At 37.9% G+C, this 18,830-nt stretch overlaps 1 protein-coding gene across 1 annotated transcript in view; it reads left to right on the forward strand.

Annotated features, from left to right (window-relative positions):
- frem1a (Fras1 related extracellular matrix 1a) overlaps positions 1–18,830 on the forward strand; it is a 52,719-nt gene that overhangs the window by 10,748 nt on the left and 23,141 nt on the right. The window contains exons 3-18 of the mRNA XM_079589416.1: positions 7,224–7,660; positions 8,295–8,389; positions 8,520–8,833; positions 9,591–9,787; positions 9,876–10,199; positions 10,944–11,052; positions 12,117–12,248; positions 12,386–12,730; positions 13,239–13,381; positions 13,532–13,728; positions 13,863–13,953; positions 14,035–14,202; positions 16,043–16,251; positions 16,366–16,459; positions 16,542–16,794; positions 18,594–18,797. Coding sequence (XP_079445542.1) covers positions 7,430–7,660; positions 8,295–8,389; positions 8,520–8,833; positions 9,591–9,787; positions 9,876–10,199; positions 10,944–11,052; positions 12,117–12,248; positions 12,386–12,730; positions 13,239–13,381; positions 13,532–13,728; positions 13,863–13,953; positions 14,035–14,202; positions 16,043–16,251; positions 16,366–16,459; positions 16,542–16,794; positions 18,594–18,797 — 3,106 coding nt within the window. The 5' untranslated portion in view covers positions 7,224–7,429. The remainder of the gene's footprint in view (positions 1–7,223; positions 7,661–8,294; positions 8,390–8,519; positions 8,834–9,590; positions 9,788–9,875; positions 10,200–10,943; positions 11,053–12,116; positions 12,249–12,385; positions 12,731–13,238; positions 13,382–13,531; positions 13,729–13,862; positions 13,954–14,034; positions 14,203–16,042; positions 16,252–16,365; positions 16,460–16,541; positions 16,795–18,593; positions 18,798–18,830) is intronic.

The raw sequence follows: 18,830 nt of genomic DNA on the forward strand, positions 1-18,830 counted from the left end.
TTTTCATCTGGGAGTCTTCAGCACTTGCAAACACTGGGAACGGTCATGCTGGTATGCTGCCAAATGGGGGCCAAAGCTGTTTAGAGAGCGAAGGCCTCCCCCTTTCCCTCTGCTCATCTTTGCTTTGGAAATACTTGGCTGCTCGTTACCCTGTCATTAGCGAGATGAGAAGCAGTGCACAGCGCTGTGAGGAAAGGCAGCCGATCTCTGCTGGCTCCAGCCGGTGTCTCCAGTCAGTCCGGCTGTACAGAATGCCCACTTCTGCAGAGAGGAACGCACTTTCCCCCCCCGTGTGACCCAGAAACTGTAGCTCTAATAAGACCATTGGAAGGAAATGATAGTTTACCTTACCTCACCTTTTAAAAAGGACAGTTACTCTTTGTTGTTTTCCTGTAAAAATACCGAAACATCCTTAAGATAAGATACAATTACACGAGAAGCAAAATTACATGAGATGTTAAAGCTTTTTTAACAGAATGTATATGAATCAAGTTGTAAATAAAACAAGTTAGTATGTTTTACAAGAAAATACTATTTAAGTTTTTCTACTTTATATTTTCACTTTAATTCAGTGTGTTACTTAGCATTTGTGGAATTGTGTTTGTGTAGTTTACTAGCAGTGAAAATGGTTTATCCACCATATATATATTTCAAATTTAACTTAATTCATTATATGATATAGCCTAATAATGATTATTTATATATATAATTTAAGACATTATCTCAATTAATAATGCATATTTTCTTAATATCTTGTGCAGTTTTGCTTCTCAGGTAAATTTGTTACTGTAGCCTATTTGAAGATTGATGATTACATTTTTTTATAAATATGTTTTTGTTTTTTGCTGCATTGTTGAGGTAGTAAAGCCAGTAACGCGGTGTAACCTTTATTTAACTCAGTATCATATTGCTTAATAACTTCATGTATCTGGAAGACAGACACATGGTCATTTTAATTGAACTGCACATGTTTGAACGGCACTTTTTGTCATTGCTCATATTGTTTTTCACACTTGGTCTTGGCACGTTTTGACGACAGGAAAACTGCCCCCACATGTTTGAATGGAACCGGAGAGAAGTTTAGAAAGAGTGCAGAGGGGTCCGGGCCACCCACCCAGCCTGCCTTGGGCTTTCCTGACTGGAGCCTCATAATCACTGCTATATCTACATCAAAACATTAGTACGTGAATATTGGCTAAACTTGAGAATATCTTCCCATTCCTCCAGGCCTCATCATAATGAATAAACAAATGTTACTAAAGTAATATCAGTACAAATAAACCTCTGTGAAACGCTCTCATAACATCCACATACGTGAGCTGTTTCAATCAGCTGGCTTTAATTGAGTCCTGATTGCTTGTGACTGGTCAGACTGTTGTGCAGAATGGCCTGCGACTTTTGTGGTTTTAAATGTCACTATTTTTTACTCCTGTTCTTTAGATTACATTTTAATAATGAGAAACAAGAGTAGTCAGTAATGGCTTACTTGTTTGGAATTATATATGTTTGTTATATGTGACCCTGGATCATAAAACCAGTCATAAGTAGCACGGGTATATTTGTGCCAATAGCCAACAATACATTGTAAAATCTTTTGGATATTAAGTAAAGATCCTATTCCATGAAGATAGTTTGTAAATTTCCAACCGTAAATATATAAAATATGTATTTTTTGTGAGTGAATGCAGCAAAATCGATTTTCAACATTGATTTTCTCAATGTTGTTATTTTTTTGCACCCTCGGATTTTCAAATAGTTGTATCTCGGCCAAATATTGTCCTATCCTAACAAACCATACGTCAATTAAAAAAAAGTTTGACCCATGTGACTGCTTTTGTCGTCCAGGGTCACATATGAGAATGAGAAATCTTTTTCTGTATGCGCACAATATCTTCTGGTACCCACATAGCACCGTTAGTGAACTCATGTTTGTCGACTGGTTGAATAGCCGCCGTGTTTGTGAGATGTTTGCATCTCATATTCCACATCTGAATCCAGCAGCTGTTCTGGGGAAATGCTGGTGGGATTGTTAAGGTGTCAACCCTACCTGAGAGCAAGATAAGAGTTCAAAACATTTCATTGAAACTCCCCTTCATTTGTTCTCAAATCTGTCTTTGTCTCTTAAATGCGTTTTTTGCTGAAACCTTTCCTAGTCAAGCCTCATTACAATTTGGTGTTTACCTGAGCCCATGAAGGATCCCTTCAACACTTGTCTGTTGAACTTGCTCCAAACCTACAGAGAACATCCCAAACAGGGGTGAACCGTATAATCACAGACTGTACAGCATGTAGAATCATGCCCTGAGAACAATGTTGACAGTTTCTAAACTGTGAGATCACACAAGAGAGTTGGGAATGCACTGTCTGTTTGATGTGGTGCGCGCAAAAACGTCTGAAAGTGACTCAGAGGAACATAAGGGACTTTAAGCCATTAATCAGAGGGTGCAAACATTTCTTTTTTTGCAAGAAAAAGTAGTAAATCTAGTAAGGCATATTGGGCATATACTGTAGGTTTTAAATGTTGGTTCCATTGTGAAAAAGAGTACTACCGGTATTTAAATTATATACTTTAATAGAATACATGCAAACTGAATGTAATATTTTCAAACACTTAATTGCATTTAATGAACATGTAGTATATAGTTTAGATTTACATTAAATGTAAGTACCTTAGCTTTAGTGTTTTTTATTCCAACAAGTAAGACTTAAATACTTAGCGTCTTTATATGTAATTTCATAGTTGCTTTTATTACTGCATGGTTGTGACGTGTAACGTTTCCAGTGCTAATCTTTGCAAAGCCCAACAAGGAATTTGTTCCTTTTTTGGAGAATAACATGGGAAGGGGAACGCATAATCCTCTGTGTTATAGACTTCCTGGGGCTGCAGTGTGAAAGCTTAGCTTACAATACACAGAATCCTCTTTCCATGACATCACAGCAGTGGAGCTGATCAACATCCTCATGACAAGTTCTAAAGTGAAGTGATTAACTAAATGTTCAAAGTCACTGTGCTTTTTATCCTGGAGACATTCCGGTCCTCAAATCTGATTGGTCGAGCACTGTAAGACTGTCAGTGTGTGCTTGTTACGTTTTAGGGACTCTTCCTGCAGGTTACTTGGCAACAATTGACAAGTGTCTTTATGAGTGAGTCATTGAATCATTCATTTAAATGATTAGTTAAAAATGCTAATTCAATGAGTTTTTCAGCTGATTCATAATATGAGTGAGTCGTGGAATCATTCACTCAACCAATTTGTTCAAATTTGTATACTATCCGTCCTAAATAGTATTCGAAATTAGAATTAGTGTGTCCCAAATCGTATGTTGACATTAGTATTCCAAAGATACCCTGATGGTCTACTATTTCCGGTAAGAATTCGAAGTGCGATCTAATATTGCCCACAACCCATAGCGTGAATATTTCAAAACAAAGTATTGCATTTAAAGAGATTGTGTACTATCCATCTTCAGTGTGGAAGTAAGCTACTGTAGCCTGGCAAGCCAGACCCACATCAAGGGTCTGGGAACTTACCATTGGCAGGCCTCAATCAGAGTGGCGGGATAAATGGTTGTCTTTCAAATTCCCTCTGCATGCAATAGGATAGCGCTACAACCAACCAGTGGACCGACCAACCAACCAGCTAGTTGATATATCAAACTTTTGCCGTACCCGGTCGGCAAAACTCCGAACACATCTTCTTTTTTAAGAATAAATTTTCTCAAACAAAAGCTTAACTCCATGTCCTCCAGAGTCGCGGCCAAACCCGATTCGAAGACAGCTGTTCGCCAGCAGCAGCCATTCTTTGTTTTCAAGTAGCAGGGAACCGTCGCAACACTGTCGTCATTATGTTAAGCCCGCCCGCTGACTCTATACACGATGTGATTGGCCTGACTAGAGTTTAGTTTTTCCAGCTCGAAAGCCAACGGAGAGTTGCTAGACCACCCTGGCTAAATTGCTGCCGCTAGTGTGCGTATAGATTTAGTAAGCAATTTCCTGTGAATGTTCAGATTTATTATCCACTATAGGTAAATGACTAAGAATATGAAGTGCAGTAAACAGTAAAACGAATTTCCCTACATACCTGGGTGTTTAAGATTATGATAATACATTAAAACATTATGATAACAAAAAAAACAGTTTGCAATATCAAGCAAGATACACTTAAAATAACTGGAAGCGGCTAACAAAGGAAGCCTTTTTATTTAAAAAGATGGGCTAAAATTATAGCCTGTAAATTATTTGATATGTGTTTGAATCATTCTTAGCTCAGATTTGAGACGTTTTCAGCTGAAGTTATTTTTAGACTGCTGTGTTTTAGGCCTCTACTGAGAGAGCTGGAATGAAAATGAAAAGAAAAGCATGAAAATGAATTCCCTCAATGAAAAGCATGAGGTAATGCCAAACTAAAGGTGTCTGGACTGGAAGAGAGTTAAACAAGGGTTTGGGATCAGGACAGGGAATAATTTCCCACATCTGGTTCCAGGTATCATCAAGGTCCCGCACATGGTCAAGATGAAAACATGTTTAACTTTTTATCCATATTGCCTGACACCATGATTAAAATGATATAAGTTAACCACCTTTTCACATTTTACAATGCAATTGTGAAAAACGAACATTGACATGACATCAAATTCTGGATTTCTGGATCGCTGGAAAAATGTTAACCCAAATACTGTTGTTCTTTTTTTTTGCAAGCTAAACTACAGCATTTGCTTTAAATACTAGCTTAATAAAAGTAATAGACACATTGTTAACCCCCTAACAGTAAGAAATCTCACTCTACCCAAGGAGTGATTTTTACCTTCGTCATGTCTGATCATTCATCTAGAATTTTTAAAATAAGACAGATATGAGTGTCTCCAAAGCCACACACACCTTCTTCAAAACACATGAACTCACACAGCAGATTAGAGTTGGCGTTAAGGTAGGGTAGTCCGTTTCAGAGCGGCTAGCATTAGCAAGCTAGCTTTGAAAGCATGAGATCCCACCCTCCCTTCAGAGCGTCTCCAAAGCCACGCCTTACATTACCTTATGTCTCAAAGCACATTACATTACAACATTAATGAATGTAAACATCTTACACAGCTCTTACTTGCACCTGACTGCTTCAGATTCACGCCAGGGTTGATAGTGTTGACGTAGAAACGCATAAATCCGAGTCTGAGGATGTGAACAGCTTCAGGTAGAAAGTCACAGGTTGCCAGCTCGTAATTACGTTTACGACATGGCGTGAACGCAGCTTAAGATCGTTGTTTTGGTTCAGGAGGAACTGTAAAAGATGACTGCAGTTTGTTTGTGGTGCTCGGTGACTGTCTGTCTAACTCTGCATAGCCTTATAGAACGCGCTGATGACATGTGATGTCTGCGTGAGCAGGTGTGTGGAAATACATAGGTTGACAGGTAGGTAGGACATCATATTGTTTCATTGGGACTGAATGCAATGATTGGACAAAATTGTTTGGTTCTGAGACTTCCACAGAAGATATATGTACATGTTTCAATATTTAGACCACTTTAGTATTGATCAGGATGTGAAGAGTTTCAACCAGTATAACAAAAAAGTATTTGTAAAATAAATTGCCTACTCCTCCTTTAAGTGGCCTTTTATTTAATTAATATACTATTATCTACAGCACTGTACAGAGATCAGATTTGAAGGACACTACAAGTGCACATTCCATACAGTTAAGCTTTAAACTTTTCTAATGGTAAACAGAGCAGAGGCAGTTACTCGTTTCTGGTCTTTGTGCTCATGGTTTTGTGTTCAGTAATTTTTTAGAGCTGTGTTTTCTCTTTGTTTCTCACAGACTTTATGTTGAGTAGAGCCTGTATGATATTTCACGCCACGACAAAACAGGCTGATTACTATCTGACCATCTTGGTTTTTAAGCTATATGAAACACTAGATTAGACTTTTAGCCCGAGGCTGTGGAACAATCTTAGAAAATTGGGTTTTCCAATGGAGGAAGACAGCAGGAAGAAAAGAGGAGAGGCCTTTAAAAGAAAACACGTTAGTAAGTAAACAAAGGCGGACTAACTCCAGATGTATTGCTGCTAGACTTGATAAATGTGACCCTGTGAGCGCAAGTTCATAGAAATGTACTGTACAAATCCACTGGGTATTTCATTGTTTTGTTTTGAAGTAACTTGCAAAATAATCGAAGAGCCAAAAATCTGTTTTAAATGAATTTTGTTTTGATAAAACAAATTTGATTAATAAACCACGGGGGGAAAAGATTATTTCAGTATGCTTGGTGTCTGGATGAAGGTTTTTGCATGTACATGAAGGTGGATTGGAGTTGATCATTTTGAATAATATTACTGCATTACTGCATGAGTCCGAATTAAGCTGTAAGGTGGAAAGCATTTATCGTGCCCTTGAGACAGCGTTTTAATGGCTCATTTAACTGCAGGTGGAAGAATTAAGGATCTTTAGCAGTGTGTTCAGTGCTGACAGATCAGACAGCCTCAATCTCCAAACTGGCCATTCCAGGGCCTGGGGATTGCTTGGGGTCAAAGGTCATTTTTTTAAGTTGACATCTCACCTCAGTATGACTGGGCTCGGAAGGAGTTTTTCCCCTATCACTCAACAAACATGTCAGAGAGAGGTGATGGAGACGTTTTAGCCTTAAACTGAGGAGAATGTGATTCCTAAATTCCTTCTTTTGCCAGTTATATGTTGGATCAGTTGAAGAGTTGTATCTTCTTTCCCATTTTTGCCATTCTTTACTTGTGAATCTCACAAAAAACATCTCCTGACCATGTGCAGATCATATTTCACCACCACAAAATAAAACTATTATGAACCATATATTATACATGTTTACGATATATATGTGCATATGCACATACTCATCATTACCAATGTGTTAAATATGCTTCTGCAGATTTTAGTTTTTTGTTGCGGTCCCAATTATTCTTTGGCGATTCGTGTTAGTGTAAAAAGTATTTAAAAAATATTAAACACATACATTAAAGGATGTTGTTTACATTACATTAATGAGCATTATATATATATATATATATATATATATATATATATATATAGGTCCTTCTCTAGGTCCCATCTCGCCCCCCACCAAAAGATTTGGCCAATAAATGTCTTTCTTGAATATGAATGTTGATTATTTATAATATTAATGCAACTACCGTATGCAGAAAAATCCTAAAAATACGCTTCATTTCCTTTAACCTTTGTGAAAGTCTGTTTTATTTTCAGATATCACATCTCATATGATGAATGGAGGGAGAGCTGGATACTGATCCTTGAACTGAAACTAATTGTCTCAGATTAATATCAAGAAAAACTGGAGATGACTTTGTATGATAACATTCTGTGGACAGAGCAAGACCAAACAACCGTTCCTCCTGTAGATTTGTCCATTCCCTCAACACAGAGGTCCTGATCCACACAAACTGAACAGAATGACTGCAATAGACAGGACATATTTGCCTTTCCTCGTGCTGGGACTTCTCCACCAGATTCAGGGCTCTCTGGTAAAAAACAATCTTGGTCTTAAGGTGAAGAGAGGGCAGTCAGTCTTTCTGCAGGAGGGGGATTTGCAGTTTCATATACCCAGACACAAGGATGCCTGCAAGCTGGAAGTTGTGCTGAACGAGCCCATTACACAGCGGGTCGGCACACTGTCCCCACAGGTAAACAATGTTCATTATTTCTGCGTGCATTTCACTCTTCGTATTATCCAACAAACTTTCAGTGGTGAACATGCCAAAAGCTTTTTGAGAGCATTTGATATCTGAAGAACTACCCTTGTGAATAAGCAATGTGCTCAATTGTATTTTGGTTTGAATGTGCACTTGTAGTGTACTTTAACTTTAAAGGTATTTAAAAACAACAACAACAACAACTGTATTTGCAGATATTATATGGAAAAAAAAATCACAAAAGTCTACTTAAAGAGAGTAAACTTGCACAATGTTTCTTAACATACTTTTAAAACATGCACACTATGTAATAATGTTAAATTAAAAGTTTACTTTAAAGGGGCTAAAAGTAGAATTGTTTTTAGTGACACCGGTGGCCATTCAGTGAACTGCAGCCACCAACTTATTGCTCGTAACATAAAAAAGACTGAACGATGGCAAAGTTAAACAAAGTTTTTCATCTAGTATTTGTATTTTATTTGATTTCGTTTTATTTCTGAAGTTTGCTACTCCTGACCCATGTTCTTCATTATTTAATAACTCCTGACAGATACCACAACTTTCTCAGAAATCGCTTCTGCACCTTTAATTTCTTTTCTTTCTACAACTATTTCTCATTTGATAGGTTTTTGATTGTCACTTTTTGGCTGATGAAGTGAAATACACTCATAATGGATGTCCGATTTTAAAAGAGGATACTGTTAAACTTCGTCTGTACAGGTAAGTTTTTCATGCTGTAAATAAATGCAGTATATGGAAATATTTGTGGAAGACATTGTATTAAAAGACAGATAGTAAACTTTTTGTCTTTAAGAATATGGACATTTCATGAAGACTTCTTTCTGTTTAGATTTACAGAGACAGAGACCTACAGTGAGCTGTTCTCTCTCAGTGTTGAAATCACGGAGCCTGACTGTAATGTGATTAAGTTCGGATCACAGAGTCTCGAGGTGCCAGAGTTTTATGGCCTCTCCAATATCCTAGACGGTAACGTTGTGTCCTTCCACTATGAACACCGACATAATATTGAGTGCACAGTTCAGATGACAACTTTGGAGACACATCTACCTGTTCGCGGTCAACTGGTCACCGGGGAACCGGAGAAACCAGAGGGACCGAGAGGAGATGAACCAGATAGCTTTGTTCCTCTTCGAAGACAGCTGGGTAAAATCATAACATAATAATATTTGATCAGTTTTCCAACTTTCCTACTGCTCAAATGCGCTTTAAAAATCAGGTCAAATTCATGTGAAAGCAGGAAACCTAAAGGTTGCTAATATATTTCATTAGGTCATAATTCACTTTAGTGACAACTTTTAACCCAAATTGTTATCTTAATAAAATGATGCACAAATGACAATTGAGATATATGCTGCAATAAACTGTATTTTTGGCAGACAGTTTTTGGATTGGAAGGAATATAATGGAAGTTTCGATTTAGCAGAACAGCTAATAGTATCACCTTATTTATTTAATTATATATTTAATTTTGTTTAGGTTTTTAGAATACACTACTGGCCAAACGTTTGGAATAATTATATATATATTTTAAATGTTTTTGAAAGAAGTCTCTTATGCTCACCAAGGCTGCATTTATTTGATCCAAAATACGGCAAAAACAATAATATTGTGAAATATTATTGCGATTTGAAACAATCATTTTCTATTTTAATACATTTAAAAATTTAATTTATTCCTGTGATGCAAAGCTAAATTTTCACCAGTCATTACTCCAGTCTTCAGTGTCACATGATACCTCAGAAACCATTATGCTGAATTGTTCCAAACTTCTGACCATAATTGTTCTTAAAAATAATCAAAATATACCTTGATTTCTTTTGAGCATTATAATATCTGGGGGAAAAAACTAATTTGTTTTGTAGTTTAATATTGGGGCATCATTTTCTATGTCCCCCTGCAGATAATAAAGCTCGAGCTCATTGTAAAAGTGACGACTGTCTAAAGGGTCTTAAACTGCTGAAGATCATCAAAGTACCATGCAATGATTTCCTCATGATGGGCATCCGTTACCACCACGTCGACCCTCCATCTCCAGACATAGATTACATCGCAATTAGACTGGATCTCATAGACACTCGTAGCAGAAGCATCATTCAGGTGTACTTTCTAAAACAAAAGCATTTTTTAATTAAAGGAGGTTTTTTTACTACATTATTAACACTAGTTCTGCTCACCTCCCATTCAGTCAGAGCAGGCCTGGATCCCGGTAACCATTAAAGACGCGATGCCCAACCAGCCGCCCAAGCCTGCTTTTATGTCCATGTTCATCTTAGAGGTGGACCAGTTCATTCTGACTCCTCTGTCCACGGCAACTCTGGATGCGGAGGATGACGAGACGCCCAAACAGAGGCTGGTGTTCAACATCACTAAGCCCCCTAATGAGGGCTTTATTACTCATCTGTCTGATCACACCAAACCCATCTCATCTTTCTCCTGGACGGATCTCAACGACATGCTGATCAGCTACCAGCCTCCAAACTCCAGTCACACGCAGCGTAGGAACTATGAGGTGATCCTTCTGGAAAAGAGTACCTAAATATTATATTTTAAAGTGAACTGAATGTAATTTTTTTCTGACACTGCATGTTAAGATATTAATATATAAAATATATTAACTTTAAATGTAATATCAAACAACACACTAAAGTTAAAATTATTATCAAGTACTCTACATGTGCTTTAGTATATTAGTCAACAAATGAAAATAATTGTACTAATAATTGTAAAGCACGATAAAAGATTAATAAAACATAAGCTTTAAAACTGTTAATTTGACGTATGTACTTAAGTGTGTTAAGAAAGTCATGAAAGTGTACTCTTTTTAAGATCTGAAGTTCACAACAAGTTAGGGCTGTAAACGATTAATCGCGATTAATCGAATCCAAAATAAAAGTTTGTGTTTACATAATATATGTGTGTGTATTGTGTATAATTATTTTGTATAAATACACACACATGCATGTATATATATACATTTAAGATTTTTTATTTATTTATATATAAAATATATGTGTATTTATATATAGAAAATAATTATACACAATACACACACATATATTATGTAAACAAACTTTTATTTTGGATTCAATTAATCGTGATTAATCGTTTTACAGCGCTACTACAAGTGCACATTTAATACAATTTAGCACTTATTTTTTTCCACAGGGGAACTATACTGACTTAATGAATGTTAAACAGAATTATTTTATTTAACTCGATAATGCAGTAGTTATGTATTGTTCATTTCTACTAGGTGGAGTTTGAGGTGCATGATTTCTACTTTGAGAAAAGCCAGCCAGTGATGGTGCATGTGTCAATCAGGACAGCTGATACCAATGCCCCAAGAGTATCATGGAACATGGGTCGGTATTGTGCATCATTTTCAAATATACATATACACTTGTTGCTCTGTTCTCATCTCAGTGCTTTGCTTAAGAATCTTTTCATAAACAGAACATTTGAAAGGTGGAGACTCCCCTCCCCCCAAAATAGGACTTGTTCCATCTAAATGAAATAAGTTTAGCTTTAAAGGAAATTTAGATGTCCGAACTGATGTTATATATGTTTTTTTTAGGTGTAAGATTATTATTATTTTTTTAAGATTTGGAAAGAACAAAATAATGACTATGCTTTTTAACAAACTTAAATAGATTTTTTAAAAAGTGCACTTTGTTATTATGTCAAATTAAAGGTTTTACCTGTAACTACTTTTTAAATCATTATGTTTTAATAATATGTATTCGTGCTCAAAGAAGTACATTAATTTTGATGTGTTGACTAACAGCATAATAGAGTATTTGATAATAATTTTAACTGTAGAGTTATTCAATATCACTAAATATCATTATAAATGTATTTAAATACATGAAATGCAAGTTTCAATAGAAATGACATTTAAAGTTTTTTTTAACCTTAAATGCTTGTCAGTACATTCGACAGTACACTTTTACAATATTTAGACAAGACGGGCAATTAAGACAAAAAGTAATTTTCATATAAAAATGTCCTACTGAAGTGGGTCACAAAATGCATTAATGCCATTTAATATAAATATAAACGACAATACTTTTTATTGAATTGCAATTAAGTGTTCAAAAACATTGTTCACACTTAAGTTTTAAATGAATGCTCAAGTACACTAAGGGAACATGTTAGATTAGAAGAATGTGTCTTACTTGCCAAAATCACACTGAATGTAAAGGGTAGTGGGCTGTTTGTGAAATTAAATTAACTTTCTTTATTAAAGATCACACAAAACCGCAGTGAGTGGGGTGATTAAATGCCACGGAAATATCATCAATCCAAGACAATTAATTGAATCCTGAAGGAAAATTCAGAAAGTTACAGTACCTGATAATGTAAAAGATAAGGATGTGTAATGAATGCCAGACAAATGAGTTTCTCCCTATTTCTACCAAATGAATAGGTCTCAGTCTGTTGGAAGGTCAATCCCGTCCAATCACATGGGATCAGCTGCAGATTGTTGACAATGACAACCTGAAGGCTGTGAGGATCATCACTGTGGATGGCCTGCAGCATGGCAGACTAACTGTTAGAGGTACACATACAGATGATTTCCACACTCCTCCGTTTGGAAATATGAATCTGTTATACCAGTTGAGTCTCATTTTAGTCAGATCTTTGCATTTTGCACAAAATCTTCTCAATACCACTGCATGTTTATCTGTATGTTAGGTGGAAAAGGTTTCATGTTCACTGTGAAGGATATTAAGGATGGTGCGGTACACTACCATCATGATGACAGTGACACTACTAAAGATTATATAGTTTTCCGGATTACTGATGGCTTACATCAAACTAGACACAAGTTTCCCATCAACGTCCTGCCCAAAGATGACAGTCCACCCTTCCTCATTACCAATATGGTGCTGGAGCTGTCTGAAGGTCAGACGGGTCTTTTGAGAGGATCCATTTTGCAAGCCTGTGATATGGACTCAAGTGATGACTACATCATGTTCAACATCACCAGACCTCCTCAGGCAGGGGAAATCATGAAGATGCCTGGTCCTGGGATAACAGGTGAGGAAAAGGGTTGTAGGAAAACTAAAACATACTCTAAATGCATGTTTTTAGATTAGTAGAATGAGCCAAATCAATTAATTTCACTTTATATATATATATACTTTATATTCACATAGAACACTCTAGCACCGTCTTGTAATGCCCAGGTAACCAGTTTAGCGACTGCCTTAGAAGCCAATCATAACACCCTTCAAACCAACGAGCAACTCACTAGTAACCACCCAGAACACCCTAGCTACCGCCTAGTAACACCCTACTAACCATCCCATAATATCATAACACACATCCTAGAAACCACCGAAAACTCCCTAGCAACAACATATTGTAGCAACGACCTATAAGCCATATAGAACTCCATAGAAACTGCCTAGTAACACCGTAGCAACTAGCTAGCAAAGCACCCACAACCTCAAACAAACAGCATTCACATTTTCTTGGGGAACTGAGTGTCCTCAAGGCAGCATCCTTTAAATACCACTGCAAAAAGTTTTTTTTTTCTCTTCAGGATACCCTGTTACCCGTTTTCTTCAGAAGGACCTCTTCCATTCCATCATCTACTATCGGCACTCAGGCGGTGAGGTGTTTGATGACTCTTTTGAGGTGGTGCTCTCTGATTTTCATGACCCTCCTAATCTTTCAGAGGCTCAGGTAAGTTCTAGATTTCCTAAACATCCCCTCTTTGATCAAATAGTAGTCCATTTTATATACTGAAGGTTTTTAGCATCTTTTTGCGGTTTCCTCTAATCTGGCTTTCCTCAGAGTTCACATGTTATTCACTAACCAGGTAATCTTTTACAGGTCATTGTGATTCAAATCCAGCCAGTCCCTGATCAGCCTCCACAAGAGGCACCGGGTGTGACCAGGCACTTGTTTGTCAATGAGACCGATGTCACCTACTTGACCAAGCAACAGCTGCACTTTGTTGACTTGGAGTCACCAGATAGTGAGCTCACATACACCGTAACCACCCCACCTTTCTACAGCACCACCTATGGGTACAAAATTAAACTAGAAGCCTATGAGGTCCACAGCAGGACACGTTCCATTCAAACCTGCAGCATATAACTCGACATGTATGTGCTGAAGGAATTCAGAATTATGTTAATGCTGAGTACATTTTGATTTACAGTGGGTCTGATGCAGGAAGGTTGTTTCTGGTTGATAGCATCCCAAAATTTAAAAAGGACCCAAATGCCCCGATGCTGAGACTTTTCACTCAGGTAAATACTTTGGACCGGGGTTAGATATATAATTTAAATCCCAAAAAGCAACTGAAGCTGTAAATTATCCTCTCTTTATAGAATGCAGTCAACTACATGAAAGTTGCTTACATGCCTCCCGTCCTGGACATTGGACCCTACCCCCAGCACATCCAGTTTATCCTGTCAGTGACCAACCAGCAAGGCAGCATGACCGCTGGCATATGCTTCAACATAACGATTCTGCCAGTGGATAACCTGGCACCAGAGGTAGCCCTCATCTACCCAATCCAGAACAGATAATAATTACAGTATAGTGCTTGCTAGTGGTACTTATTGAGTAGAGTTGTGCTTTTACTTTTCTACTCGAAGTAATCAAATTTTCACTGTAAAATGGCCAACATTTTTTAATTTAGATTGAGATATAGATTAAGGTTGAGCTGATAAGAGATTGACATGTTTGAGTGGACCGCTCTCAGTGTTATTTTCGGTTTCCCTGGTTACACGTTATGTCCTCGTTTGTTTCTATAGTTACCCTTTAGTTTCAGCTGTGTCTAGTTTGGTTGGCTTTTCCTACCCCTGTATTTATAGACATGTGTTTAAGTTGTTCTTTGTCAGGTCTCCTCCACCTCGACTGCTCCCTCGAGGACCACTCAAGATTTTTTTTTAGATCTGGTGTGTCAGACTCCCCATCTTGACCACTCCCTCTGTGCTTTCTTTTACACTGGCCCAAAACGAGCAGTCCAAGGCATGCCTGGATATTGTGCTCGAGGGACTTTTGTGGATTATGTGGAGTTGTTCCCCTCTCACCATCTGCAAGGCAGGGGAGGAGCCTGTCAGCCCCACACCTGCCACAGACCCAGAAATATAGCCCGAGGCCACTACAGACCTTGACCCCTAGCCCTTGCCTTCCATGGTCCAAGTTAGCCGACTTAGAGGCGACTCCTACCACAGAGCCAGAGCCGCCCCGCCACCATGTCAGTCCCGGAGCGAGAGCCTGCCAACTGGGTCGTCACGGAGTTTGTGCACACTGCCCAGTCTGAATGACCAGTGGTGAGCTGATCCAGTTCCCTCCCTAGTACCTACTCCCTACTCCTCCTCTGCCGGTCCCATCCGGAGTCCTTCCTCTTCCAATGTTCCTGCCCAGTCTCCTAGCTCTTGCATCCCATTCGGTCCATCCCAACTCTTTGGTCTCATCCATTCTGCTGGTTCCATCCATTCTCTTGGATACACCTTCTCCTCTGGTGTCGTCCAACTCCTCGGCTCTTGCCATGCCACTCGCTCTATGCAACTCTATGGCTCTGCCTCTGGCTTCCCGATCTCCAGTTTGGCATGGTGTTATGGATTCCCAAGCTTCACCTCAGCCCTCCAGGCCCATGTTTCCACCTTGGCCTGTCAACCCTTCAGCTCCGACCCGGCTCTGCACTCCCTCGGGCTCTAACGTGGTCCATCAGCCCAAGGGCTCCTCTGAGCTCCCTCCGGCTCAGCCTCGGTTGAGATGTTGCTCTAGGTCCCTGTCTGTCACCAGCTCCGCACCCCCCTCCAGAGCCCCCTCTCTCCCTCCACACTTGGACATTCAGTTACGGCACGAGGACGGGCCTTCTGGGAGGGGAGACTACTGTCACGATTCTATCAACGCAAGGCCAAAGTATACTTCACTTTTTATGCGTATGTGAGGGTCAGCGTTGTCAGAATTGTGTATTTATATATACAAAATAATTATACACAGTACACATACATATATATATTATGTAATCACAAACTTTTATTTTGGATGAGATTAATCACGATTAATCATGCCAAGCACTACTTGTTTTAATAAGGGATGTATTCACCATATTGTTTATTTTATAATATTTTTAAGTGTTATATTTTATATAATTTAAGAATAATATAATATAAGTATAAATTAATATAAGAAATAATAATTATTTTTGTTATTTTGAGCTTGTTCAAGTAGCTGATTTTACAATTAGCATGGTGCTAATGCTACACCTTTTATCTTCTTCTAAACTATTTTATAAAATCTAACACTTTATTAATCATAGATATCAGAACTATACAAACACAAGTAGTAGTTGAGTGCTAGGATGTTTCTTTTTGTCTTTAGGTACATGTGAGACAGCTGACGGTGGATGAGGGGGGAGAGAGCTGGGTGAGGGAAGAACACTTGCGTCTAAAGGACCAGGACTCGCTCGAGGACTCTCTGCACGTGCAGCTGAAGACGAAACCTCAGCATGGCAGTATTTACCTGGATGGCACACCTATGAGTCCAGGCCAGACTTTCACAGTCAGGGATCTGAAAAGCCTAAAAGTTAGGTCAGATGTGGTTCATCATAGTTTGTTTGGGTTCATCGTAAACACTTTAAGTAGTATTTGACCTTGCTGGTTCATTCTGTATTATCTTTAGTTTTGGCTATTTTGTCTCAACAGATATCGCCACGACAGCTCTGAGACAGAACATGATGATATTAAATTCATTGCCACGGATGGGATAAATATTGCTGACTTTGTACTACATGTCAAGGTAATGGAGATTTATCTTGCAATTACTTTTTTTTACCAAAAAATAAACACTTGAAGATATCTAACAAACGCATGTTTGACAGGTGACACCAGTCAATGATGAGGCGCCAGTGCTAGTGCCAGGTTTAAAACCCATTTTAGCCTGTGCAGAGGGACAGGAAGTGGTCATCACCATTGAGTACATCTGCGCCACAGATCCTGACAGTGATGATAGCACATTAATGTATATGATCGCCCGACAACCATATCATGGGGTAGTTCAAAGAAATGACATCGTGGTGGACCGCTTCATTCAAGCAGATATAACTGCTGGCTTAATTTCCTATAGACACACAGGTAATATAAGAAAAGTAGAAATGCATTTCTTTCACTTCTTATATTTCACTTTCTGTAGTTGAACTTAATATCCAACCATATTTAGACCTACCCTTGTGAAAAAGTACACTTCAGCATACTGTCAAAAAGAGTTCTTAATCAAAGAAGAATACACTGGGGCAAAGTGAATGTAATGTTTTATAATCTAGGACTTATAATCTATTATAGTTTCTAATTTTTATTAAATGCAATTAGCAAACTTTTTTGACCCACTTAAAGCTGCAGTCCGTCGTTTTTCCTCTTTGTCGCCATCTCTGTTTGAAATCTGCAATTGCAGTTATTCGTGGAATTATTAACTGTGCGTGGGTAGTAAATCGGCATGAAACAGCGCGGATGAACACAATGTATTGAGGAGAACCTGTCGCTGTGGATACTGTACTGTCATCAGCAATCTCAGAGTATACTTTTTGAAAGTGTATAACCAACATTATAATTTTCATCGGTAAATGTCATCTGAACAAGTAAGTAACATTCACTTTTGTTCTGACCAAATTCGGGGGGTGGGGGGAAGCATTGCAGTAAGCTATATCATGCTGATTAAATCTAACGATTGCTTATATCACGTCAAAACGTGAAAAATATATTTTGTTCTCAAATTATTCATGTTAACTACATCATTATTGCGTGACTACATTTAATGTGTATTAGGGCTACCTGTAGTTCAGTTTTCATTTCTGTGCAGTATAAATTCTAATTGTCATACCAACAAATTAATGTTCCTTATAACTGTTTCTCTTTGAAATAAAAAACACATGTATGTGCAATCAAATGCTTATTTAAAACTGTAATATAATCAAATTTTATTCACATACATTTTGCACCCCTTCAAAACACGGAGTTCACGCCACCTTTCAAAAGCCCTGCCGATGTTTATCCTTGTTTTAGCATGGGCTCGGTTGCAGTCTCTTCTTTTCTGTAGCCACTGTGAAGTCCGAAGTCTTTTGGGTTTTACAACTGGTGAATCTCCAGTTGTCCCTGGTGATTGTCGCTTTAAACTTTCGGGATCCGCCATACCAAGTGCTAAGCTAAATCTCCTCCATCATCCACACACACTATATAGCCGCCTAGCCGGGACTCATTCTCTATGCAGAAGTGACGTAATGACGCAAAGACATGCTCGAAATTCCCGCGGAAATCCACCAGTACCACTGGAATTAAAATCATTATTACAAGCTTACCGTTTTGAATCGTTTTGAATCGTTTTTTTTCAAAAATGTCTTTTTTGATATTTTTAAACACAAAAAAGTGCCGGACTGCAGCTTTAAGTAGCAATTTCCTAATTATTCCTGTTGTCTTTGAAATATAGTTAAAGTGTACTGCTGAATGTACTGACAAGCATTTAAGGTAAACTTTATGGTATACTTTAATGTTGATCATTTCTATTGAAACTTGTATGTCATGTATTTTATCAAATTTGTAATTGCATATTTGCAATGGTGAAGTTGCAATTTAGTACATTTAAAATATAGCACCTTTAAATGTAATATCGAATAACACAAAAAACAAACATTTTATTTGACATTATTACAAAGTGGACTTTTTTAAAGTGTACTTAAGTACACTTTAGTGACCTTTTATTTAATTAATATTATATTATCCGCAAGTACAGTTTTTTGAAATTACTTTTACGATTTGAAGTACACAAGTGCACAATCAATGTGCATTTCTTTTTTGCAAAGGGATGTAAATGCATTTGATATTTTTGTTAAATATGATTAAAACCTGTGAAGTAACACATTTATTTCATTTTTACTCCAAAGGACACGAGATTGGGCTACGACCACGTCATGACATTGTCACGTTTGTGATCTCTGATGGAGAATCAGGGCTACTTCCTTCCTGTTGCAGTGACAAAGCCACTATATTCAGTGCACAAAGACCTGAAATACAGAATTCCCTGCCTGTCTATGACCTTAATATCACCGTTTATCCTGTCAACAACCAACCACCATCTATTGCTGTCGGTAATGGGAACACTTTTCTGTCTGATGTTATTA

Source organism: Phoxinus phoxinus (assembly GCF_949152265.1).
Source record: "Phoxinus phoxinus genome assembly, chromosome: 2".
Lineage (NCBI taxonomy): Eukaryota > Metazoa > Chordata > Actinopteri > Cypriniformes > Leuciscidae > Phoxinus > Phoxinus phoxinus.